This window comes from Aethalodelphis obliquidens, unplaced genomic scaffold (genome assembly GCF_003676395.1).
Source record: "Aethalodelphis obliquidens isolate GAN/ISIS:26980383/991018 unplaced genomic scaffold, ASM367639v1 scaffold4, whole genome shotgun sequence".
Classification (NCBI taxonomy): Eukaryota; Metazoa; Chordata; class Mammalia; order Artiodactyla; family Delphinidae; genus Aethalodelphis; species Aethalodelphis obliquidens.
Window position 1 is genome coordinate 54,997,982 of NW_020837948.1, and position 26,748 is coordinate 55,024,729.

General features: G+C 37.6%; 1 protein-coding gene across 1 annotated transcript in view; it reads left to right on the forward strand.

Annotated features, from left to right (window-relative positions):
- Positions 1-21,657, forward strand: part of DMGDH (dimethylglycine dehydrogenase) — a 60,515-nt gene extending 38,858 nt beyond the window's left edge. Inside the window, exons 14-16 of the mRNA XM_027094735.1 lie at positions 125-184; positions 14,175-14,309; positions 20,929-21,657. Coding sequence (XP_026950536.1) covers positions 125-184; positions 14,175-14,309; positions 20,929-21,144 — 411 coding nt within the window. The 3' untranslated portion in view covers positions 21,145-21,657. The remainder of the gene's footprint in view (positions 1-124; positions 185-14,174; positions 14,310-20,928) is intronic.
- The last annotated feature ends 5,091 nt before the right edge of the window (positions 21,658-26,748 follow it).

Sequence of the window (26,748 nt, forward strand, 5' to 3'; positions counted from 1 at the left end):
CCTTTTTCAGAATCTATATTCATAGTGAAAAAGTGTTCTCTTCCCTAAAAAGTATATATGAAAGTGATGTTATTAAAACAATTTGCACTCATCTAAGATTTATAATGTGTGTTTTCCCTTTTAGATGAACTGTGATACAAATCCCCTGGAAGCGGGACTGGGATATTTTGTAAAACTAAATAAGGTATGTTTACATTCCAAAGTTTTACTTGAAGTAAATCTTAAAATTGTGCTGTTTCATGACAGAGCCATGCTTTAAAATTTAGCCAAGTATGATTATAGGACAAATGAGTTGAACATATATAGTAAGCATTGCTCAAATGCTTCATATTAAAATTTGTCAAAATTTGATATTAGTTCGAACAATTGCAACGTGCTTGTAGATGTAAGGTAGCAGAATCCAGCAACTTTAAAGACTAGCTCTAAATTCTAAGATTAAAAATCAGTAAGGATAAGATGTCAGCAGACACTCTTGTAAATCTCGGTGACTTGTGAAGTCACAATTAGCTAACGAGACATAGACATACTGCATTAATTGACTCTCCCTGGGTGCTCACAGCACGAAGCAGCCTCGCCCCAGCAGATCTATCCATCTGCTTATTGAGAGCATCTTTGTATGTAACTGCAACATCTGCGTATAAGCAAACCGACACATTTCAAATATGTTCAGCATAAAACAGGTATTACTGAGAAGCCAATACAGGCCCAAAGAATCATAACTGATATTAACATTCCAAAGGGAACCCCTGCATCAGTGGTTCTCAAGCAGATAGCCTGAGGCTCACCTGGGAGCTTGTTACAAATGCAAATCCTTAGGTCCCCCACACAGACCTACTAAATCAGAATCCCTGGGGGTCAGGCCAAGAGATCTGTGTTTAACAAGCTTCAGGGGATTCCGATGCACCTAAAGTTTGAGAAACACCACCCTACATAATTATTGTGGAAAAGCATATTATGAGGCCAATTTATTACAGCCTAGCTCATCTCTACAAATCCCACAAACATAAATGAGGTTATTCCATTGTTATGGTCTGAATGTTTGTGTCCCTCCAAAATTCATACACTGAAGCCCTAAGCCCCATGTGATGCTATTTGGAGTCGGGGCCTTTGGGAGGAAATTAGTTCAGATGAGATCATGAGGTGGGACCTCCATGTTGGGATCAATGTTCTTATGAGAAGAAGAAGAGAGATCAGAGGTTGCTCTCTCTCTACCATCTGAGGACATAGTGAGAAGGCGCTGTCTGCCAGCCAGGAAGAGGAGGCTCATGGGGGAACCAAATTGGCCGGCACCTTGATCTTGGACTCACCAGCCTCCAGAACTGTAAGAAGTAAACTCCTGTTGTTTCAGCTACTCCCTCTGTGCTATTTTGTTATAGCAGCCTGAGCTGATTCAGACACCTATTAAGCGGTGTCTCAGTTACTATAAGAGAACTCAATGGAGGTACAGTTAGCAGTAATATTGAAGGATAAGGATGGCAGCTGCTTTCGCTCAGGGTATTTGTTAGAATTCCAAAATTCCTGTTCTGGCCTACCTTGGGTGCTAATCAGCTAAAGTAAAGGCTGTTTCCCCATTCTATGGAAATATGTGAACACATGAATATGAATCAGGCTAAGGAAACTTTTTTAATGCCCCTGAATCAGTTCCCAAATTCTAAGCTAAGATATTAACATAAAGATGTATATTTATAGCATTAGATTTTAGGAAAAAAGAACCTCCTAAAGGGTTTTAAAGGGAATATCTTTCTGTGCATTTTCCCCATGACTTTTATTTTTATGATGTACCATCTGCCTCCAGACCAGAGAAAGCAGGTGCTTGACGTTTGGGCAGAGCCTAGCAGCAGATTGCTCCTTCTGATAACAGAAATCTTGGTTTAGCTTTGTAAAATAAGGGTGAAAATGACCTGACTCCTGAAAGCACTAAGTTCTGTTGTTGGTCACCAGTAGGTTAATAGATAGCTGACTTTTTTGCTTCAGTGTTTGGGTATTATTGTTTGGGGATAAGGCACAAACAATCTCTTCATGTTGAAAATGGATTTTTAAAACTCTCTTTATGATTATAAGCAGGTGTAGTGTGGATTGCATATTTATTAGTTCCTTTAAATTATTTCAATAACCAAAGCTCAGCTCAAAACTAATTTAATAGATAATGATTTTGATTTATGGTATATTTTTATGATTTCTGTATTGTTGGTTCTCATTTTGGTGTCATAAAGTTAATTTCTAATGCTTTCATTGGTTGAAGGTCCATGTAGCACAAGGACCTGGACCTAATCAAGCCAGTCTTTTTTAATTACCATGACTCAGGTCGTTAGTGGGCATCAAGCTAACTGTAGCAATGCTTGCTAATTTCCAAGACAGGTGAATAGGTTGGATCAACTTCGTTTCAAGCCTATTTGGTGGTCTCACAACAATTTTATCTTAGTTTTGTAGCAATCTCTAATGTAAAACAGGTTCCTGGAAAACTTATTTATATTATAAACTGAACTGTGTCACTTGGTAATTCAAGTCCTGTGCCTCAAAACAAAAATGTTACCCAACCTGGCTTCATACAACATTTTAAAGAATAATATAATGCAAGTCCATATTGCTTTGGAAAATTGATGTTATATGAAAACTGAAGCAGCAAATACAGGGGAATATTTGTATTTAATACCAATCAGAACAAAACAAAACCCTAAATCCTGACACTTTACAATAGTTTAAAATCAATTCTTTTCTTATCCTTCAAAGTAAATATGTAGACTTCACTGCTCGGCCCTTAAGTGTTTCCACAGTGATTGTGTAAGCCATAATATGAAGAGAAATATAGAGATGCAGGCTGTGTCAGAGTTAGGAGGACCACTGGAGATCACTCAGCACCACCTCTTCATTTGAGGATGAGGAAACTGAAGCACAGAGAAGTGACCTAGGTGCTGTCCTGTGTGTTGGCCCAGGTTAAACTCTGACCTCCCTGCAGTGCTCTCTCACCCACCACTTTTCCCAACCAGGTCCTTTCCCATAATGGGCTTATTGGCCTTGAAAAACTGCCCCCAAATTTTCTGGCAACATGTATCATAGAATCTGCATGGCTACATTTTATCGATGAATACCTCCCACAGTTATGATTTTGTTATAAGTAATTTTGTGTTTTGTGGTAGGATCAGAATAGCTGCCTTGGCCATTTTAAGAAGGAAAGTGGGTGGGTGAGGAGATGGACCATCTGACTCATTAGGCCGAACTGTTCTTATCGAAACTGGTACAAAAGTAGGGAAAAGAAAACTGGAGTAATGGGGACATCTCAGATCGTAAAGATGGCATTTGCCTTCCTTGACTCTTAGAGTTGTCTGAGCCTTGGTCTCCCTATGGTGTGGGCTTATGTGAAGCAAATACAGATGTGTGTATACATTCATTCATCTAGTCAACATTAAGTAAGTACCATTTATTAAACACCTCGCTAGGCCACAGGTCTAAAAGTTAAAGATACAGCTCCTGACGGCTCTCAGATCTCATGAAGCTGGGAACAAATGGAACTTTGGGAACTAAAAGCTGTAGGATGCATTCTTAACCTTAATTCTGAAAATACTGTTCCTCATGAGGAGGGTTGTGTAGTAGTGCGTATCAGTACTGTCTTGTAAAGAGTGAGCATAGGGTCCTGACAGGAAACGTTAAGCACAACTGTGAAACAGGTAAAAATAACTGAATATTTCCTGTTAAGTCTTCTCAGCTAAAACCCCTTTACCTGAAACAAGTCATATCATTGTGCTTAATAGTATTATAATTTGTTCCAGAGGAAGTTACTTTTGGGGGAAAAAATTAGTGGCTTTTTTTTTTTAGTTGGAAATGAAAGAAATGCATTAATTAAAAGCAAAAGGAAAATCAGCTGCCTTAGGTTGCAGTCATAAGTATTCTTGGAATTTTCCCCTTGGAATTACTGAATCTATCCATTTCCAGATAACCCCAGCCAAGAGCCACAGAGAATCAAATACTAAGGGTAATGTGTTAAGAGCAGAAGAATTTTTTTTTTTTCTATAAGATCCCCCCACCCTTTCTCTCTCTCCCTCTCTTTTCCTGTCTTGAGTTTCTAACCAGCGGAAACAGAATAAAACGTGATATATATTAACCACAACTTAGAAGACAGTATTGATTCTAGAGATTACAGGGTCTCTCTTTAAGGAAAGATGATTTAAAGCATAACCATTCAGTAGGCAAAGCAAAACAAAAGGATGGTAAAGAGGCAAAACCCTCACCACCAGGCCGACTGCATCCAAGTATTCAATAAATATTAGTAAAACATCGAAGTGGAAATAAATCATTGTTCACAGACAACCAGTTAGAAAGGAATTTCTAGTACGTGATGGTGGTGAAAGTACCCAGCTCTGGGGAAATTTTAGGTAAATGGTAATAAGATTTGAGGAGGCAAAACATTTTCAGCGACTCTCAGTCCTGGCTGCATGCCACAGTCATCTGAAGTAGGATTCCTTTATTCATGCAATCCTTTAAAAAATCCCAAGGCTCAGGCTGCATCCCAGATCAATTAAAAAAGAAGAGCTGGGGTAGAGACTCAGGCAGCAGTATTTTTTTTTAATTCCCCAGGTGATTCCAAAAAAGATTGAGAATGATTGTTTTTAGGCCAGTGATTTTCAACTGGCTGAACGTTACCATCTTGAAGAACTTAAAAGAAAAATTACCTGATGCCTTACCCCCAGTAGTTCTCAAAGTGTGGTTCACAGACCAGCAGCATCAATGTGACTTCAGGATTTATTAGAAATGCAAGTTATCGGGCACCATGCCAATCCCCAAAATCAAACTCTGGGGATAGGGCTGGCAATCTGTTCTTACAGGCCCTCCACGTGATTCTGATGAACGCTGAAGTTGGAGAACACTGACCTGCCCAAACCAATTGGATCAACCCTGGGGGTAGGGTCTGGTTTCTTGTTTTTATTATGCAATGAAGATTGAGAACCACTGTCTTAGTTATTTTAACCTCATACCTGCTTATGGTCCTATGCATACAGGAAAGCAGAAACACAGCCTGGTCAGACAATTGGCTACCAGTTAATATATTCTGTCCCAAATCTTTTTCTTTTTTTGAATGAATTTTTTAAAAATATCACCAAATTCTAGCTCTGTGACCTCGGCAAAGCTATTTTACTTCATTTTCCATCTGGGATTGCTAGTCTGTAAAATGAGAGCTCCCTTCCATGTCTAAAATTCTATGAAATACCACCTTGCACAGTGGTCGAAGACACTTGCTATGTTATCTATATGAGCCACACGATTGTATTATTTTAATTAAGCCATCCTTAGTCTCTTACCCATTTCTGTTGCTGAATGATAAAGGGAGAAGAAAAGAAAAGGAAGTAAAATCTAGTCTGAGATCTAGTTTATCATTCTTGAAACATCTGTCAGAGCACATTAAACTAACAACCATTGACTCACTATCCTCATATATATCCAATTTCTGTTATGAAACAATACTCTATTCCCAGCCTGAAAGCTTAAGTGTGCTATTTAGCTGACTGCTTTCTCATTTGGAAGTCTGTGGAAACCCTGGACTAGGAATGAATTGAAGTAATTCTTTAGATTGCTTTTATTTTATTGTTGTTATTTTAACAGCTTAACATGCAATAAATTGACATTTAAAGTATACCAGCTGGACACTCAGATCTGTAGAACAAATAAATTAACGTGTACCCTATCGCTAGCATTGCATATATCTGCATGAATAGAATACCAAACACAAAAGGTAGAACAAGTCCAAAGTCAACAAATAAAAATTAAAAAAAAATTTCATATCATTCTAGAGATAAGGAAGATCAAAGAATGTCATCTGCATGATAAAATGATGATCCTACTAAGCATCAAAGAACAGACAAGCTGATAATCAGGAAATTTAAGAGAAATATTATTAATAACTAAAATTACAGTTGCATTTGCAGCTCTATAAACAGGTGGCACGTATAGGAAAGATGAAAAATATAACATGTAAACTCAGTGCACAAATGGGGCAAAGGGAATAAAATTTAAAAATGGAACTTGGAGGGGATATATGTATACATATAGCTGTCTAATAGTGACTTTCAAAGAGCAGAAGTTTTTAATTTTTGAATTTTTAAAGTTCTTCTCAATTTGTTCTTTTGTGGACCATGCTCTTCATGTTGTATCTAAAAAATCTTTGCCTAACCCAAAGTCACAGAGATTTTCTGCTGTTTTCTCCTAGATGTTTTATCATTTTTTTAGAGCTGTGGTTTATTTTTAGTTAATTTTTCTATCTGGTAAAAGATATGGATTGAAGTTTACTTTTTAGCATATAGATGTCCATTTGTTTACAGCACCATTTGTTGAAAAAGGCTATATGTTCAAACGGCATTGCCTTTGTACCTTTGTCAAAAAACAGTTGTCCATATATGTTTAGGTCTGTTTCCGGACTCTACTGTGTTCTATTGACCTATTTATCTTTCTTGATAATGATACCATACTGTCTTGATTACTGTAGCTTAAATGAGGTTGTGATAGTCGCGCAACTTTGCTGTTCTTTTACAATGTTGTTTTAGTTATTGTACGTCCTTTGAATTTCCATGAATCAAAAAGCTTGCTGGGATTTTGACTGGAATTGCATTGTATCTATAGGTCAGTTCAAGTCTTCTAACTCATGACATAAACAGAGGTATATCTCTCTGTTTATTTAGGTAATCTTTAATTCCAAAGATGTTTTGTAGTTTATAGTTCTTGGATATCTTTTTACAGATCTATCCTTAAGTATTTTGTATTTTGATACTACTGTAAATGGCATTTTAAATTTCAAGTTTCAGGTGTTTACTGCTAGTGTATGGAAAACAATGCGTTTTGTATATTCATCTCACATTCTGTAACTTTGTTAAACCCACTTAGTAGTTCTAGTACTTTTTTGTGTAGTTCTCTTTTTTCTTTTCTCTTTTTTTTTTTTGTAGATTCCATTGGATTTTCTACATGGACAATTGCATTGTATGAAAATAAAGCTTTTCTTTGTCTCTTTTCTAATCTGGATGCCTTTCAGTTCTTTTCCTTGCCTTATTGTACTGGCTAGATCCTCTACTGGTTGAAACTGCAACAAAGTTAAATAGAAGTGGTAAGAGCAGACACGCTTATCTTGTTTCCTGATTTTAGATGGAAAACATTCATCATCATCATCAGTCTTTCATCATTAAGTATGATGTTTGCTGTAGGTTTTTCATAGATGCTCTTTATCAGGCTGAGGACATTCCTTTCTGTTCTTAGCGCTAAAAGGTTGGGTTTTTTGTTTTTTGAATTAGGAATATTAGATTTTGGCAAGTGCTTTTTCTGCATCCATTGAGATAATCATATGGTTTTTCTTTTTTACTTTGTTATATGATGAATTACATTTATTCTCAAATGTTAACCCAACTTTAATTTTGGCATAAAACCCACTTAGTAATGATGTATTACGTTTTTCTATGTTATTGGATTTTATTTGATAATTTTTAAAAGAAATTTTGTAGCTACAGCCTCCTTATAGGATATGTTACAGCTTGCAATTATTTTGTTCATTTTTCTTGATCTTTTGACATAAACTTCTTGAGTAGAGGTTCTGGCAATACAAAATACATCTTGTTTACCATTTTATCCCCAACACTTATCAGGACTGGCACATAGCAGATGCAGATAATGCCAGAGAAGTACTGGGACCTCATCAGGAAGGGTCTCATCTGCCAGGCTAGGAAATTTGGAGTGTATCCTGGAGTGTATCCTGGAGACACTGAGAAGCCTTTGAAGGATTTTGAGTAAGGAGTGACATTCTGGTGATGGAAAACAGATCAAAAGGGAATTACCCTGGTGACTGGATGATCACTTTACCCAATTATTGAAGAAATCTAGTGGAGAGATGTTGAGGGCTTCAGCTAAGGCATTGGCCATAGGACAGAGAAGAAAGAGGTATGAGTGATAATAAAAAGGTAGGCTGGAGACCACATGAAGGACTATTTGTGAAGGGAGTGGAAAGTAGGATCTAGGCTATGGTTAATGAACTAGGAAACACAGGCAGGATGTGATTCAGAGGTTGGAAGGACTTGCGAGGTTGGAGGCTATGGAACAGTCAAATGGAGGGTCTCAGTGGCAGCTGAGCACGCTGGTGTGGAGACCTCTGCTCTGAAAGTATGGATTTGGGTCATTGTTGTATAGGTGGCAATTAAAGCCAGGGGAGTGCTGGGACCCCTCTTCTATAGCACCCTGTACTTATCTCTACCATGATATTTTTACACCCCATAATACTGGCTGCCTCCTTAGCTAGACTCTGAGCTCCTTGGGGACAGAGGCCAAGAATCCTCAGGGCTGGTTCTGTGTCCAGTAGTTCGTACGGGTTTAGTAAGTATTTGAAGGGTCTGAACCATGGCTCTGCCACTCACCTATTCTAAAACTAAAGTTGCTTAACCTAAAGGCACTTCAGTTTTATCAACTGTAAAATGAAGAAAATATCCACCTTATAAGTTTGTTATAAATATTAGATGAGCTAAAGAACATTTGATACCTCAATAAATGTTAGGTCCCTTCCATCTTATTGAATGGAATCTAAAACAAATCTTTTATGGAAAACCAACTATAGATAAAACCCTTTCAGTTTTTTGAAGACTCCAGCTTCATTTCTTTGTGTTTCTCTTATTTCCTTTAAGAAATAAATAATAATTATTTACTTTGCATTTAGGCTTGAGTGCTCTCCTTAAAACACCAAATGGGCAATTGTTCTTCACTGTAGTCTAGAGAGATGAAAGCTATTATGAAAACTCTATGTTCTAATTGTTGCTAATGCAGTTAAGCATAAAAGTACATCTGAATCCCTTTGCTGTACACCTGAAACTAACACAACATTGTTAATCAACTATGCTTCAATTAAAAAAAAAAAAGTACATCTGACAAAGCCACAAGTCCGTTCCACTGTTTTCCTAAAGTACATCTGACAAAGCCACAAGTCAGTTCCACTGTTTTCCTGTGAATCATAAGACTCAAAGACTGAAAAGTAAATATTTTCTTAATATTGAATCTAGTAAAAGTCATAAAACACATAACGGGGGCTATTTTCATTTTGAAACATCTAGTTTGGTTTGGATGCAATTAACGAATTATAGGCCTGGCTTGGGAATCATATTTTAAATATTTTCTCCAGGTTTCAATGTATCCACACCTTTCTTTGGGTTAACAGAGTCCCTTTTCTAGTTATATTAAAGACTTTTTTGAGAAGGAATACTTAATTGATTAGTGGTTTTGGTTAGAAAAATGCCAAATAAATTGTTTTAAATTGCTAAGAGCAGAGAATAAAAACGGTGAATGTGAGAGTATTCATTTCCAGTCAGTAATAGACTGGACTTGCTACACTCATAATTTAATATTTTGCTAATAAAGAGATAGAGAAATTGTGGTTATTATAAACTTACATGGAATGTTACCAAGTTCTGCATAGAGGAGAAGGAAGCAAGAATTGGGAAGCCTGGATTTGAGGTTTGGTAATAACTCACTTTGTCACTTTGGGCAAGAACGTTAACTCTGGGCCTTAATTTTCTCATATGAAAAATGACCTTGGACTAAGTTTTCTGCCTGCTTAAAAACTTCTATGATTCTAACTGTGTGACTATGAAATGAATGATGGTATAATTTGTCTTGATGGGGTGGTGGGCTGGTCAGATCCATTCCCCCAAATGAACGAATCCAGTATATGGCTTCATCAGTTTAACTGTGAGACAAACACAGATGCATCTGGTATTTGACAAACGACCAGAGAAAGTTATGGTTCACATGGACCGCAGGTTAGTCAGGGCCACGTGCTTTACAAAGGGAGTCCCGTGAGGACTGTTTTTAATGAATGATTCCTGGCCTCATTTTAAATAAGGAACTTTTCAGGAATGTGTTGAGGGACAGCGGCAGAAATCTATCACCCAGATTTTCATCTCTGCTCTGCCACTGACAGTGGTTGGTGACCACCGGGTCTCTCTGCAGCTCTCTTCAGGTCTGCAAACACGGGAGCATGATTCCACAACCAGTGCTGTGCCTGGTTTCTAAGGGGGGCTTTCTTAGGACCCAGGATGTTACACTGATTCTCTTATGCCTTTGGAAACTTTTGACATTTAGATTAAAAGGATTTCGGCCAAAAATTCAATCAAACTGATGACTGCTTTGAATTTTCTGATGGATTTTGACTCTAAATATGGAACAGAAGAGGTCCCAAACTAGGTTTTTATCATTTCTCTCCTGGTCTGTAAGAGCCCACCACCCAGAGTTCATATCAGAACCTTCCTTCCACTGCTGCCGTCGAATTCGCCTTAGCTACACATCTGAAAGCTCTCCATTGCTCTGAGAATCCCAACCCAAAGTATACTGGTTTAATTTATTTCATTTCCATGTGCTTTTCGATAATATGTGTGCTTTTAATAAAGCTAGTAAGAGATGAGGAGTTACATTTCACTTAAAATCTACTTAATGTTTTCATCTATGTGGATGTTATATTTAGGATGTATCACAGGTGGCTGCTTTAATGGCTCTTACTGCTTCTTAAAAATTAATAGATTAGAAATATAAGCCAAAATTATTTTAAGGTATAATCTCAGTGCCCCAGAAGTGTTTCTCAAAGACATTAACAGCTATTTATGTAGTTAATTTGGTAGTGACTCATTAAGAAATACATTTCTGTTCTCAGGTCATCCTGAAGGCACCAATTTTAATCTCAGCACTTAACCTTCAGACACATTTTCCTCTCTCATTTATAAATAATAACTGTATAATAAAGTCTGCAATCTTGGGAGGAAAGCCAAGCAAAATGAGAATGAAATGCTATCACCCCACTTTTAAATCTTCCCAAGTCAGGCCCAAGGTTAGCCTGGGAAGGGAGAACTGTCTCAAGGGGCAGGTGTCACCTCTTATCTGTGTTTTAAGTATGTGTTCCTTACTTTTAATTAGGTTTTTGTTGTTGTTGTTTGAGTATTGTTTTCATTCATGTCTAAGGACGATATTGCTGACAAGATCACTTCCTAATTCAGGGATATACAGATATAGAGGTTAAATTTCATTAATATTAACCTTCAGGGTGTTTTCAAATCCTTTCACGTAGTACAAAAATATTATTGTGTAGTTAATGTCATTCAAGATAGGTTAGGCTACCTAGAAATAATTTTTAATTAATTAATTTTTTATTGAAGCATAGTTAATTTACAGTGTTGTATTAGTTTCAGGTGTACAGCAAAATGATTCAGTTATACATATATATGTATTCTTTTTCAGATTCTTTTCTCACATAGGTTATTACAGAATACTAAGCAGAGTTCCCTGTGCTATACAGTAGGTCCTTGTTGTTTATCTATTTTATATATAGTAGCGTGTCTATGTTACTCCGAAATTCCTAATTTATCCCTCCCTCCCCCCTTCCCCTTTGGTAACCATAAATTCGTTTTCTATGTCTGTGAGTCTGTTTCTGTCTTGTAAATAAGTTCATTTGTATCATTTTTTTTAGATTCCACATATAAGTTATATCATATATTTGTGTTTCAAAATAATTTAAAAGAAACATTCTTTAGAGTATTTACATCAGCTGTTCCTGCCAGTGATAGACTCCAGGCACAGCCATTTAAAAAATGCGTATGGATAAAATCTATAGGTGCTGACTTACATAACCGAGCCTCAGGAAAGACCCTTAACTTTGCTGGGCCTTCTCTTCATAAGCTGGGGATAAACTGATCTGTCTTATAGGAATCTTAATGAGGATTGTAAAGCCCTCAGCAGAGCGTCTGGCACATAGCAAGTGCCTAATAAATTGTAAATATTATTAATATTACTTATTTACTACTTTAATTTTTGAATTAAATTAGTAACTTAATTAAATTAATAATGAATTAAATTATTTTTTAAAATATTTACTATAACTTTTCTCTTTTAAAGGAAGTTTTCTGGGGTGCCCATCTTTCCTATTTCTTATGATTAACTGGTACCTTATGTTCCTGCTTAGACTTTGGTAAAATTATGAATTTGGCAGAGTTAGACTCCCCTTGCAGCACTTCTTATTCCCCCCACCCCCATGGCATCCACCCCAGCAGTTCTCGTCCAGCGCCCCCCAGAGTCCCCATTTCTGAAAGCTTTGGATGCGGCAGCTTTCACCACAGTCCCTCTGAAGGTGTGGCAGATGTTGGCTTAAGAGGCTCAGTGAAGGCAGCTCAAAATAGATGAAAAGAATGGGGCTGGGACTTCTGAGATCTTGGTTGAGTGTCTGGCTAAATTAACTCACTTCTTTTCGACCCCAAATCCACCATCTGTGGATTGTTGGGAAGATTGACTTAAAAGCGCAAGGACTTTTGGAGAAGGGTATGCAGACAGTAGTTATCATGAAGCCTCCTCTTTCAAACTCAGTTCAGCTGCTTCCTCCATAAAACTGTTGCTGACAGAATGCTGCTCCAGCCCCCCTCTCACCCTAGATAGAACGGATCATACGCCTTCTTGAGCTCCCACTGTACGTGCCCCTATCATAGCAACTGTTTGTTTGCATTTCTGCCTTAGACATGCATTAGACAGTTTTTGTTTTAAATTTCCAAAATGTTGTGATTTTCACACTCTCATAAAACACACAGAAGCAACAGTGAATCATGTTTCAAATTGGTATAGCTGATTTGTATACTATCGCTGTCATATTCTACCATGTTTCCAGTAATCTCAAATCATTCTTTTTTCCTCTGATATGTTAAAACATTGAGGAGATAAAATAATTTCAGCGCTGGGCATATTGTGATGTGGAAGGAAGGGGTCACATCTCCCCAGGGACCTCTCAGAGGCTACAAGACCCTGTTGTATTTAGCTCTGAATATCCTGTATCTAGTATCTGATACATAGCAGGGGCATAACAACAGCTGCGTAAATAATTGAAAGAAAATTCTTTAATAGGGACTCAGGAGGACCCCAAACCTTCAAGATCTAAATGCATATCAGCAAAGATTCAGATTTCATAATAGGAGCTGAGGAAGCTATTCAGGATCTCCCAGCATTCCACAAGACACACTATATAGTGCTTGGCCACTCCAGGATTGTGTGCTTTTCCACACAATAAAGTGTTTTTTTTTTTTTTTTTCGTTGCAATCATTGGCTTCCTATATAGATAAGAACACTAAAAAGCATACCTGTCACCATGTATCCATGATAGCAAGTCTTCTTTTAAAAATCTACCAAGAGGGGCTTCCCTGGTGGCGCAGTGGTTGAGAGTCCACCTGCCGATGCAGGGGACATGGGTTCGTGCCCCGGTCCGGGAAGATCCCACATGCCGTGGAGCCATAGCCGCTGAGCCTGCGTGTCCGGAGCCTGTGCTCCGCAACGGGTGAGGCCACAACAGTGAGAGGCCCACGTACCGAAAAAAAAAAAAAGAAAAAAATATATACTAAGATAGCAAAATAATTTTGTTGTAGCATTCTTTCTGTATTTAGATAAACATATTTTAACTGTAATGAACTTTGGTTTGTTATGACTTGTGTTATCATGAATTTATCCTACATAAGAACTCAAATGAATCAAGCTCTTCCTGTGTTTGTTGTTTTGTTTTCCCCAAAAGGAAAAAAAAGGTTGAAAAGCACAGCATTACAGAATAAGCTCTTTGATCAAAATGTCTGTGTTTGACTAATTTTGTAACCCAGGGCCTAGCATGATGCCTCCCACACAGTAGGGGCTCAATAAATTTCTTGAATGAATTAACGGTGCAACCCAGTAGGTTAATGCATCCCGGGGACCATTATTCTGAAGAAGGAAAAAATGTAGGCATTTTGGAGTTGCTTTGGCATCACATTTCAAAAAAGTGAATTTCCTTCTTAGGGAAGGCTTACTTTAGGTAGAAACTGAGTCGTGCCATGCTCACTGCCCACCATTCCCACTGTCCAGAACCAGTAGATACAAGGGTCTCTTTCATAACCCACCATCTCAATATCATGCCTTACATTTTTCTGCCTAGGTAGTTCTGGTAAAATTGTTATCACAAGTTATTACCCTTAAGTCTAACCTTTTCTGAAAGAATAGGTGTCATTCAGGGACTAAGAAATATTTGTCTAGACGTTTGATCCAATCTGTATTTTTATTTAATGTGTAATTGGCAAGAAAATAGCAAAGACAAATTTAAATGCTTGCATCTCTAACCTTGTCACAGTGTCTGAGTATTCATTCATCATCATTATCTTGGATTCCTGCAGCCAGCAGACTTCATAGGAAAGCAAGCACTGAAACAGATTAAAGCCAAGGGGCTGAAACGGAGACTGGTCTGCCTCACCTTGGCAACGGACGATGTTGATCCGGAGGGAAATGAAAGCATCTGGTATGGTGGCAAGGTGAGTGCTGAGGACCCATAGCGAGGGGCCACTGCAGTGTTTCTGCAGCAGAAACTCCTTGTCTCTGTTTCCGTTTACAGTTTTTTGCTAGTTATTTATCTATTGGTGAGATGACACTCTTTTGAATTCTGAAGTGACATTCAAGAAACAGAAATTACTTAACTGAAAGGAAAATGAAATGCTGCTCATTTTGGAAAACATGATATTCTATATGGTTTAATGAAAGAAAATAAACTGCAGGACTTGAAATACATGGGACAATGAGGAAGGTATGATTTAGAAGGTAAAATGACCTCTTGGCTCACCACATCTGTATCTGTGAATGCAAGAGAGAGATTTTATAAAGAATGTAGTATTCTGACTTAGCTTCTCAGGGATCTTTCAGGAGGAAACAATTCGTACCTTAGCACAGTAGCAGAAAACAATTTCCAAATGAAAACATCTATGACAAGAGAGGGTTAAACCTTAGTAAATAAAGGGAAAAGTGGAAATACTTTGGTTCTTCAGGAGGAGTAAGACTACCTTCTCCTTTTGGGATGCTACATTTCACTCTCTCTCTTGGTCTTCAGTAAAGCCAGAGTTAGATAACCTATCAATAGAATTTCACTTCCTCCTCTTTTTATGACTATTTGTAAAACCCAGTTTGGCTCAACGTTTTGCTGTGTTTTGGCTGGTGTTATCAGGCAGGGGTTATCAGGCAGGGACACTCAGCTTAGATTAGACCATGTGGCGACCACAGGGCCTTCAAGACTCATCTAAACATTTGCTCTGTATTGAGCAGGGTCTGCTTGGTCAACACCCAAATACTCAGATATTCTATTCCTAGGTTGTTTTTTTTTTTCCTTACGCACTACAGCCTACTTAATACTTGTTTTCATTTTCCCCATCTCTTCAGTGACAAAACGAGCACTGGAGGAGGGGAGAGCCAGTGGTGTCAATCTCAGCCTTTGGATTACTAAAGATATGGCCATTTGGGCTGAGGCAGGGGTCAGTTTGACATGGAAATAACATCTACAGAGTTCCTACTAGTGCTGGATATTTTTATGTACTCTCATTTACTTTTTTAAAAATATTTATTTAATTTATTTTTTTGTTTGCATTGGGTCTTAGCTGCGACATGCGGGCTCTTTGTTGTGGCACGCGGGATCTTTCATTGCGACGCTCAGGCTTCTTTCTAGTGTGGTGCGCAGGCTCCAGGGCACGTGTGCTCTGTAGTTGTGGCATGTGGGTGCCAGGGCCTGTGGGCTCTGTAGTTTGCGGCACGTAGGCTCTCTCCTTGAGGCGCGTGAGCTCAGTAGTTGTGGTGCACGGGCTTAGTTGCCCCGTGGCATGTGGCATCTTAGTTCCCTGAACAGGGATTGAACCCACGTCCCCTGCATTGGAAGGCAGATTCTTTACCACTGGACCACCAGGGAAGTCCCTCTCTCATTTACTTTTACAACACCCCTCCAAGATATGTATGATCATTCCCATTTAAAGATGAGGCTTTGGGGCTCAGAGAGATTAAGTAACTTGCTTGAGGTTACACTATGACATGTGATTGACGAAGCTGATTTCTGACCGAGGTACCGTTGGACTTTGAATTCTTATCCTTTCTTCTAAGACATGCTGAATACCCCCATTTGCTCTCTTCTTTGTCTCTGATGGCCCACTGTATTCTCCTAAGCACTTCATTATATACCCACAGTTCTTGCACATCTAAGTAACAGGTGGATGTTATAGTTTTAGATTCTATGAAGCCAATAGATCTTTTCTCAGATCTGAAGCTCTTTCTCAAATGCCTCACCTTTAATTGTGTTGTTTGCTCTTCTGTTTGAACCATTCCTACTCTTACCTCCCGGTCTCCACTTTCTGTTTCTGTTCTAGATCTCTGGTTCAACCCTCTTTTTTTTTTTTTTTTTTTGCGGTACGTGGGCCTCTCACTGTTGTGGCCTCTCCCATTGCGGAGCACAGGCTCCGGACGTGCAGCCTCAGCGGCTATGGCTCACGGGCCTAGCCGCTCCGCGGCACATGGGATCTTCCCGGACCGGGGCACGAACCCGTGTCCCCTGCATCGGCAGGCGGACTCTCAACCACTGCGCCACCAGGGAAGCCCCAGCGCTCTTTTCTTAATATGTTCTTTCTCTGATTTAAGATTTGCCCACAATTTCCACCGATAACCACGTCTGCCATTAAGTAACTGCTTGAGCCTCTCTGGGTCTCAGTGTTCTCACCTACAAAATGAAGCCACTGAGTGAGATAATGTCTAAGATTCTTTCTGCCTCTAATTAATTTTTCCCTGGTCGTTACACTTCCCTCACCTCATCTTTTTGTTCTACATTTTTCACTCTATTCTCATCCAACTATCTCAGTCTTCCTAATACGGTTGCACTCATACTTCTACTGATAGTCTGTTTTACTTGGCCATGGAATGAACGAGAAGCTCTGTCATAACATTCTGTATGCAACCCCACATCGACCATGATCAACTGACAGATTTTTAGTCATCTTAAATGTGACCATACCCAAGTTAAAAAACTGGAAACCTGTACCTTAAACTTATACAATGTTATATGTCAATTGTATCTCAACAAAGCTGGAAAAAAAGAAGAACCCTGGAAACCCAAGCTCCATTTATTTTTATTGAAGTATAATTGCTTTACAATGTTGTGTTAGTTTCTGCTATACAATGAAGTGAATCAGCTATATGTATACATATATCCCCTCCAAGTTCCATTTTTAAATTTTATTCCCTTTGCCTCATTTGTGCACTGCATTTACACGTTATATTTTTCATCTTTCCTATACGTGCCACCTGTTTATAGAGCTGCTAATGCAATTGTAATTTTAGTTATTAGTAATATTTCTCTTAAATTTCCTGATATCAGCTTGTCTGTTCTTTGATGCTTAGTAGGATCCTCATTTTATCATGCAGATGACACTCTCTGATCTTCCTTATCTCTAGAATGATATGAAATATTTTTTAATTTTTATTTCCTGAATTTGGACTTGTTCTACCTTTTATATTTGGTATTCTATTCATGCAGATATTTTCAATGCTAGCGATAGGGTACATGTTAATTTATTTGTTCAACAGATCTGAGTTCTAGTATGTGACAGCAATATTCTAGGCACTAAGGATGCAGCAGTGAACAAAACAGACAAGAATCTCTGCCCCTATGGAACTTATATTCCAGGAGAGGGAGAGATAAACAGTGAACATAAAATAAAATAAATAGCATGTCAGAGGGCAGTGAATACTTTGGGGAAAAATAAAGTCTAATTGGGAGATGGGCAGTGCTAGAGGGAGGGATTATGATTTTAAGTAAGGCTTTATATAAAAAAATCAAGGCATAAGTGTGGGCATGGGAGGGGTTTTAATTAGTTATAAAAGCAGCTTTGCTGGGAAGTAAGTTTTGAAGAAAAGACTTTTGAGGAAGGAAGTTTGAAGAGTTTAGAAAGTCTTCTTTTTCATTATTAATAAACTAAAACACACAGGGACAGCCAAAGAAGCATAATATATCATCCAATTTAAATTATGTTCCTCTTTCAAAGGTTATTTACCATGTTCTCTTCTCTGAGTCTGTTACAGGCGTCTTTAAGTCTCATAATGAAGAGAAGAATGAGACAAGGCTAAAAATAAGTGAGGATTGCTTACATTGGTGAAAAGAGGGCTGATGTTTGATTTCACAAAGAATATGAGAATCTACTAGGCAAAGGGCGAGGGTGGTTCTTGTGATTCACTGAGCAAAACAAAGCCATGGATTTCATTGAATCTGGAAGATTTTAAGGTCAAATGATATAGAATTTATGCCAGGGAAAACCTTTCCCTGGAGACTTAGTAATAAGATAAAAGGAAAGGCCAGTTTTCTAAAATACTTTGGACCACCAACCCCTGGATTAGAGAGAAATTAAAGGAGAAATGAAAGTAATCGAGCAGAAAGCAAAGCATTCAATAACTATTTTAAGACTAGCACGCACAAAATAAACATGCTATTTCTTTAAAGTTACTAATGCAGAAATAACTGCAAGAAGAATCACTGCTGAGATTTTAAGAGATGGGAAGGCCCAAGGAGATGGGACACGCAGCCTCTGAAGAGTGATTGTGGGTTTTTTATCCAGTGAGTTAGGGGATTTGACCAAGAGATTCGTTCAGGATTCTTCCTGTTTTCTTAAGATGCCCAAGAAACCCAGGTTAACTTTCCAAGAGCTCCAAACACAAATCTCTGTTTTAGAGACTCAGAAGTGAAACCAAAGTTACTGAGAAGGTCTTTCAAAAAAGCGACGATTAAAACTCCAGCCACCCTGACCCAAATCCCAGTTTTATATCACAGAAATATGATCTAGAGGAGAAAAGCCATTTTGAAACATGTGTGTTATCTCAGCAATACCTTGGCAGTTAATAATCTGCCAGAGAGAAACTTTTACTAATGAAGGCATTCACTTTTTTAAATCACCATAACAAGTTCAGAAATTATATGGAGAGCTTGTGATTTGGGGTTTCAACAAGATAATTAAAAACTGGGGCTACAGTGATAGGAGTCTGTACTTAATGTCATAAATGCATAAGAGACTAGAAATGCTATAATATGACTTTGACTGTCGTGAGCCCTTTGCTGAGGCAGCTGACATATCACCAGGCTGATTCATGTCCATGGATGTTTTTGAGCAGCAGCTATAAGCAGCCTCTGTGCTGGACAGTAAGGCTGTAAGGATGAGTGCGATGTTGCGTAGCCAGGAGAAGCCGTTTTAAGTGGGGCTATGTATCATTTTGCTTTTGTTGTCTTCCTTTTACTTTTTAAAAATGTGGTGTTTACACATATACAATGGAATATTATTCAGTCATAAAAAGAAACAAAATTGAGTTATTTGTAGTGAGGTGGATGGACCTAGAGTCTGCCATACTGAGTAAACTAAGTCAGAAAGAGAAAAGTAAATACCATAGGCTAACACATACATATGGAATCTAAAAAAAAAAAAAAGGTTCTGAAGAACGTAGGGGCAGGATAGGAATAAAAATGCAGACGTAGAGAATGGACTTGAGGACACGGGGAGGGGGAAGTGTAAGCTGGGACAAAGTGAGAGAGTGGCATGGACGTATATAAACTACCAAATGTAAAATAGCTAGCTAGTGGGAAGTAGCTGCATAGCACAGGGAGATCAGCTTGTTGCTTTGTGACCACCTAGAGGTGTGGGATAGTGAGGGTGGGAGAGAGACGCAAGAGGGAGGAGACATGGGGATATATGTATATGTATAGCTGATTCACTTTGTTATAAAGCAGAAACTAAAACACCATTGTAAAGCAATTACACTCCAATAAAGATGTTAGAAAAAAAAGTGGTGTTTAAACCAGTATTGTAATTTGTTTGCATTTTACTCTGTTTTTCCTTTTCTTGCATCTTTTCCTTCAGCTAAGAGTTGTGGAAACCAGATCTAATCTTCTAATCAGGATTGTTATATAGATTTTATTTTTGGTAGCATAAAATTATTGTTTTCATCTCCTAAATTTTGATTCTTGTTCAGTATTTTTCTCTGGTTTGCCATCCCAAGTTATCCTATTTCATCCTTGTTAATTTTGATCATTCACACAGAACTCCATGTCTCCACTCATGTTGGAAAGTTTTATCCCCCTTCTCTACCCACCTAACTCCACCTACCTTCAAAATGTAGAACAGGGCTTCCCTGGTGGCGCAGTAGTTGAGAGTCCGCCTGCCAATGCAGGGGACACGGGTTTGTGCCCCGGTCCGGGAAGATCCCACATGCCACGGAGCAGCTCGGCCCGTGAGCCATGGCCGCTGAGCCTGTGCGTCCGTAACCTGTGCTCTGCAACGGGAGAGGCCACAACAGTGAGAGGCCAGCATACCACACACACACACAAAAATTGTAGAACAAATCCTGGCTTACTTATGTTGCCTACCTTGGCTTCCTGGTTATTGTTTCTCATGTCTGTATGTTAATTCCTCAACGAGGCACGAAGCTCATGAGGGTAGGAACCAGACCTCTACTCATTCTCCAGAATGTCTAGCAAAATGTTTTGTACATGGTAAAGCTAGAGAGGGTAAAGTTAACATTTATTTAAGTGCCTAACAATTACCAGGAATTGTTAAATCTGTATATATTCATATAGAAGATTCACTTCACATTGACTATTGATATATTAATAGAGTTTAATTCAGCACTATTCTGGCAGGCCATTTTCTAAATGCCAGCAGGAACAGTTGACTAGATTTGCATTTGGATTTTTAGATTTTTCTCCTTTGTGTCTATTATTGCCATGCTAGTTTGATGGAAGAGAATTTTTTAAAGTTCAAAATGAAAATATTTGATTCTTCTTCCTATCAGATCTCTTGGCATGAAACTGAGCAAAATAGTACTAGGTATTAAGAAACTAGATGTAATTATTTAAAACTGAGAAATTTCAGAGCAACATGGATGTGTATTTTGAGAATTGTTTTTCATAAGTTTTAAACTTTCATTAAGCTTCTCAAAAAAGTGAAGTTTTCCTCCTAGTGTTATCCTCACAGACAGCATATCATAAAACTCTGTAAGTTGAACGTATCTTTTGAGAATTTTCATCTAGAGAGGAGGCACATAAAGCTGTGACCAAGATGCTGAGGATGGTAGGGTCTTGTTTTTCAGGTGGTTGGCAACACGACCTCCGGAAGCTACAGTTACAGCATCCAGAAGAGTCTGGCTTTCGCGTATGTCCCTGTAGAGCTAAGTAAAGTGGGACAACAAGTGGAAGTTGAATTATTAGGCAAAAATTACTCAGCAACCGTCATACAAGAACCCTTGGTGTTGACGGAACCAATCAGAAACAAGCTTCAGAAAAAAGGTGGAAAGGACAAAATTTGAAAAGACTTTGAGAAGGCAACTGAATTATGGTTGCTGTGTGATTGTACTGAAAATGATAACTGATTTGCTGGGGAATAGGGGAAACCAAAAATTTATTTCAAAATCATCAGAATCTTAAAACCATTCTCTTGTTTCCTAAGCAATATAGAATAATGGATGAGTGATTTACATTGTTGTTTCAGATGAAGAAATTTGAAGCTAATGTTTTTACTATTCTATATTGTTGTTTATGAAACTCGGCAAAACATTTAATTGTTTGCTAACATACCATCATTATTACAACTGAAGTAGAAAACATTATATAATTTTAGAAACACTTTTATGTGGTTCTTGTTAGCTGAAAACAAATTATGTTTTGTTTTTTGTTTTTTTTACAAATTATGTTTTACATAAAGACAAAAGCAGTATTGTTGATGGATTTACTTCATTGAAAAATACTAGTTGAATAAGGGATCATTTTAATTTTTCATAATATATCTAGGAAGAAAATAGTAAAATTTAATATTGGTATATGTAACATTTTTATTCAATTCCTTGAAATATTTACTTTCTTAATGTCTTCCCTGAAAGCAGTTTTATGGGATGTCATTATTGTCCTTTCAAAGGTTGTTTTAGAAGAGAAATTGCAAAAGAGGACAGTCTTCCAAAGGAAACGGTACTTGTAAACCTTCTGAGATGAAGCCGAAACATAAATTGTGCCAGTACAAACACAGTCTGAATACTGAACACCTCTCTTTGGGAAAGAATTAATGCAAGTTGACATCACATTGTGCCATTCTGAATATCATTTCACAAACATTTGACAAAGCAGGTCAAACAAGAGCTTTAAGAGCTGACAGGATTGCCCTTAACATTGTGTAGAGCAAGGAAAAAAAGCCATTTAGAAATTATTCTTTGATGTACCTCTTGAAATTATTTGGGTTTAGTTGACAGAATAAATCAAATTTTTCATAAAAGGTAGTTTGTCATTTATCATTTGTTCTACACACACACTTGCTGCCTAGAAAAAGTTCAGTAAATAGGTATTAAAGAAGCTGAATGTGAAGCATAATAAGATTCTATAGTTAGAGTAGATTTTAAAATAATTTCTTAACTTGTAAGTTTTGAAAACATGCCAAATTTACATTTAAATGTTTTATAAAAGTAATCATGTATCAGAACTCTTCAGCATGCCATTCATTTATCTTTGATATCTCCTCTTACATGAGAAATGAAGGAAATCTTTTTGGTAACAAACATTTGCTAATTATTAAGAATGTTATCCAGACCCTGTCTCCCAGTTCTGGTATAGGGTATAGGTGCTTTTCATTCTCTGCCTCTCTGTAGCCCAATTGTTAATTGTGTTAAAACTAATGAAAGAATTGAGAAAATATAATGCTACATCAGTGGCACAATTTAACAGTTACCTAAGTTGTAACTTTTCAGTAACTAGTTACTGGAAAATTATTTACATAAAATATTATTATAGCAGACTCTAATCAAAGGAACAGTACTCAGAACTTGTGGAGAAGGCAATTGACAATGCAAAAACAAAATCTAAAGAAATGGTCATTTATTTTAAAAAGTCAAATTTTAAAGAATGCCAGGAGAAACAACAAAAGATGCTGATCTTACATTGCTAGAAGAAATCAGTAAAGCAGTATTTGAATGCCTTCATCTTTTTCACCAATAATTGGGCACTTGTTCTAAAGCAATAGATCAAATAACGTCAGAGTTTGTTACCATTCAGCCACTTTCTCTGATTTTTAGCAGATGAAGAAAAACTTTAGAAGTTTTTACTGTATGTAATAGAAATGTATGATGAATTTTCTGATCAAGATATTTTAGTGGACACTTTTTAACTATAGACATGTTTGAAAGCCACTATAATTGTTCCCAAAGAACCAAAGGCAGTATTGCAATTCCTGGAGTTTGTTGTGAAAGATTTTTATGAATTTCTGCCAAACTTGTCATTATGTTAAAGTCCTTTCCTAGTTGTTTTTACATCTGTTGCACAGGTAAAAGAAACTTTTGAAATTAAAAGCTTAAAAAATGTTCTTCTATCAACTTTGTGCAAAAATAACTGGATAAATCTGCCTATACTGTCTGGTAAATATTAATATGCAAAGAAAAAATTCAGTGAAGTCACTGCAAAGCTTAAAAACAGAAAAGGTTTATTATTCACAGGCAACAGACCACTTTATTACAATAGACCAATTTGTGGGTATAAATATTTTCCTTTTTCAAAACTACTTAATATAATTTAAAAATATTAACCCCTTGCTTTTTCATACTATAACATTTATTTTATTTCTATTTTTCTTATTTATTACTGGCATGACTATATATTCAAAGTTAATAGAAACTTGTCACTCTTTGCATTTCTTTTCTGGTTGTTATTATTTCATTTTGCGATTATTACTAAAAATAATTGTGTCATGTAAAAGGGGCAGAGAATCGTTAAAAAATGGTCATCCAGGGTGGCTTCTTCGCTCACAAGTCTGGCACCTCACTAAGGTTGATGGCAACACCTGGGGCTGGCAGGGCACCTCTCTCCATGTGGCCTCACTGTGTGACTAACTTGCCAGGTAGTTCAGAGGAGGGAACTTAACATGGAGAACCAGCGAGGGATGCCAGCTGCCAAGCTGACACTAGGACCATACAGGGAGGGGCTGCTAGTGGGAGCAGGAACCATAGAAGAGATATATCCACACCGGTGAAGATGCTGCCCGAAGCAGACAGAAGGGAAGAAACACCCTGGCTTGTTTATTCCTTCTACCTTCCAGTCTCTCACAAGTGCCTCCCACTGGATGAACCCAGCTGGGAGCCTGGGATATGTAGTTTGTAGGGTTTGGCCCACCTGTGATACAGAGCAGAGAAAAGAAAGATCATGAAATGGATCGCATCGCAAAGGACAATGACTGGCATACAACACCAGCGTTCTGTTCAGCCCTGGCCAAAGGGTCAAGAGGTGCAAACATGGCTACTAGCATGGAAGGAGGTCATGGGATGGGCTAACACATTTAAAAGGGCTACTTACATTATAATTTTTAAAAAGCATGGTGTATGGACTTCCCTGATGGCGCAGTGATTAAGAATCCACCTGCCAATGCAGGGGACATGAGTTCGAGCCCTGGTCCGGGAAGATCCCACATGCCGTGGAGCAACTAAGCCCGTGCGCCACAACTACTGAGCCTGCGCTCTAGAGCCCGCGAGCCACAGCTACTGAGCCCACGTGCCACAACTACTGAAGCCTGCACGCCTAGAGCCTGTGCTCTGCAACAAGAGAAGCCACTGCAATGAGAAGCCTGTGCACCGGAATGAAGAGTAGCCCCCGCTTGCCACAACTAGAGAAAGCTCGCACGCAGCAATGAAGACCCAACACAGCCAAAAAAATAAATAAATAATAAATAAATTTTTTTAAAAAGCATGGTGTATTACAATACACAACGTGCTATTATTTAGGTTCAAATTGGAAAAAATGTAAACATTTAAATTGCATTTATATATTATAGACTATCTCTGGAAGAGTAACACTAGTATTTCTGGGGAGGGGTTGAAATTTACTTTTCACTGTATGCCTTTTTAGATTTATTTAAATTATGTACATGTTTCACTTTTTAAAAGACCATATATAGTGCTTTCTTATCTAGTAAAAGTAGGTTCTTATTTTTTGGTCATATAATGTGACCCTCTATTTTTTAATATTCACATTGGTTTGAGATATTTAAGGATGGCTGGAAAGAGTTGGCTTAGAACCGCTTAAGAAATTGGTATACAATATAAAAAAATTCAATACAGATAAAGTGAATGCAATTCAGTTGTTGTATATAATATATATTGTGTGAACACTAAGGCTCAGGCTGGGTGAAAGCTGAGGGTAAGGAAAGAAGATACAAGACAAAATGCGATACTAACATCCTGTTTCTTGATCAGGATGGTGGTTACATGAGTCTGTTCACTTTGTGAGAATTCATTGACCTATGTACACTTCTGTGCACTGTCTTAAGTACACAGAAAATGCTATGTCAAAATCTTTTTTATACAAATGGTACTATTTTCCACTATCTACTCTCATCTAGTTGGTTTTGAGGAGGTAGGAGGTGATAAGCAACGGGCAAGATGAGGGGGTCAAAGGAGTTTCGAGTTGGCCATAGCTGTTTTTAGCCAGGCTCTCAATTTCAGAAATAGGGAGAATTTTCAGAGCTAAAAGAAATCTTTCTTCTTTTTTTAAATTGATCCTTTTCCTCTCAATACACACATGTACACTAACACACAAAACAAAACAAACAATAAACTGAAGGTGCTTCCTAGAGAAAATTACCTTCCTATGTGCTTGGAGACTTGATGATTCTTAATGCCTTGGCAGTAGTTAGCACTGATAGCAGTTAATGCATATAACTGATGCATGTAACTACTGCCAACTTATACACTCATCTCTAAGTCCAGTATATGACCTTACAAGCCTTTAAGAAGACTCTCACCCCCTCACTTAGATATGGTAGAAACAAACCCATCCCAGATCAATTTTCAAAACTAAATATATTTTGAAACTAATTTAATAGCTGACATCTAAAATAACAAAGTATGGCTATTCTTTCTGATATTCAAGTCTATCTCCTTCTGGACTATTCAAAGTAGTATGGGGCAATGAGTAACACCAACCACAATTAACCACATTTCGTTAGTAAACTTTAGTTTTTCTCTCTGAAGAAAGACCTCTTGCCATTCTTATCTCTACCCCAACGGTTAAACCTTTAGAGATAACATATTTAAAATGTTTAGCCTTTGTATACAAAGTTTATCATATTCAAAGGCACTGAAACCAAACAGGTTGAGACAAGCATTGAAACACAGGTATCATGACTTCTGAGCATAGCTTATAGCCAGTTAGCACCATGACAAGCACCTGAGTCTCTGCAAACCAGAGAAATAAAGAAGTACAACAAAAGCATCTATGATTTTCTCAGTGTATGGCCTTCGGGCTTTACAACCATGTTCACTGGGGGATATTTATTCTTAGCACTCTGTTCTAACTTAAAGTGCATTTTACTTTTTGTTTAAATGTAAATTATGTTATTACAAAATTGTTAATAATAATACTATTAGAAACAGATAATATATGCTCAGAGTTTAAAATTTAGGTGTAAGGGATATATTGTGAAAGTCAGTTTCTCTCCTATCCCTGTCTGCAGTCAATCAGCCTATCCAAAGACAACCAATGTTATCATTTCTTCTGTATCCTTCTTGAGATTCTCTGTAAGTATGTAAGCATCTCTCTCTCTCAGTATACGAATATATGTGTGTATATGTACATACATATGTATATATACACACATTTATGCATGTCATTTTAAACAAATGAAAACATACCAAGCATAATGTTCTTTGCCTAACTTAAAAAAATTAACAATATATCTTGAAGATTATTCCATATCATCCTTTTAAAACAATTATTTTGACCAGGCCCCACTATTTACCTTTTTCTAATAAAAAAATAAGGCCAAAATGAATATCTTGATGCATATGATGTTTCTGACACTGAGTGCATCTGAAGGATAAGTTCCTACAACTGGAACTGCAGGACTAAAGTGTATGTGTGTTCTGGTAGATATGCAGAATTCT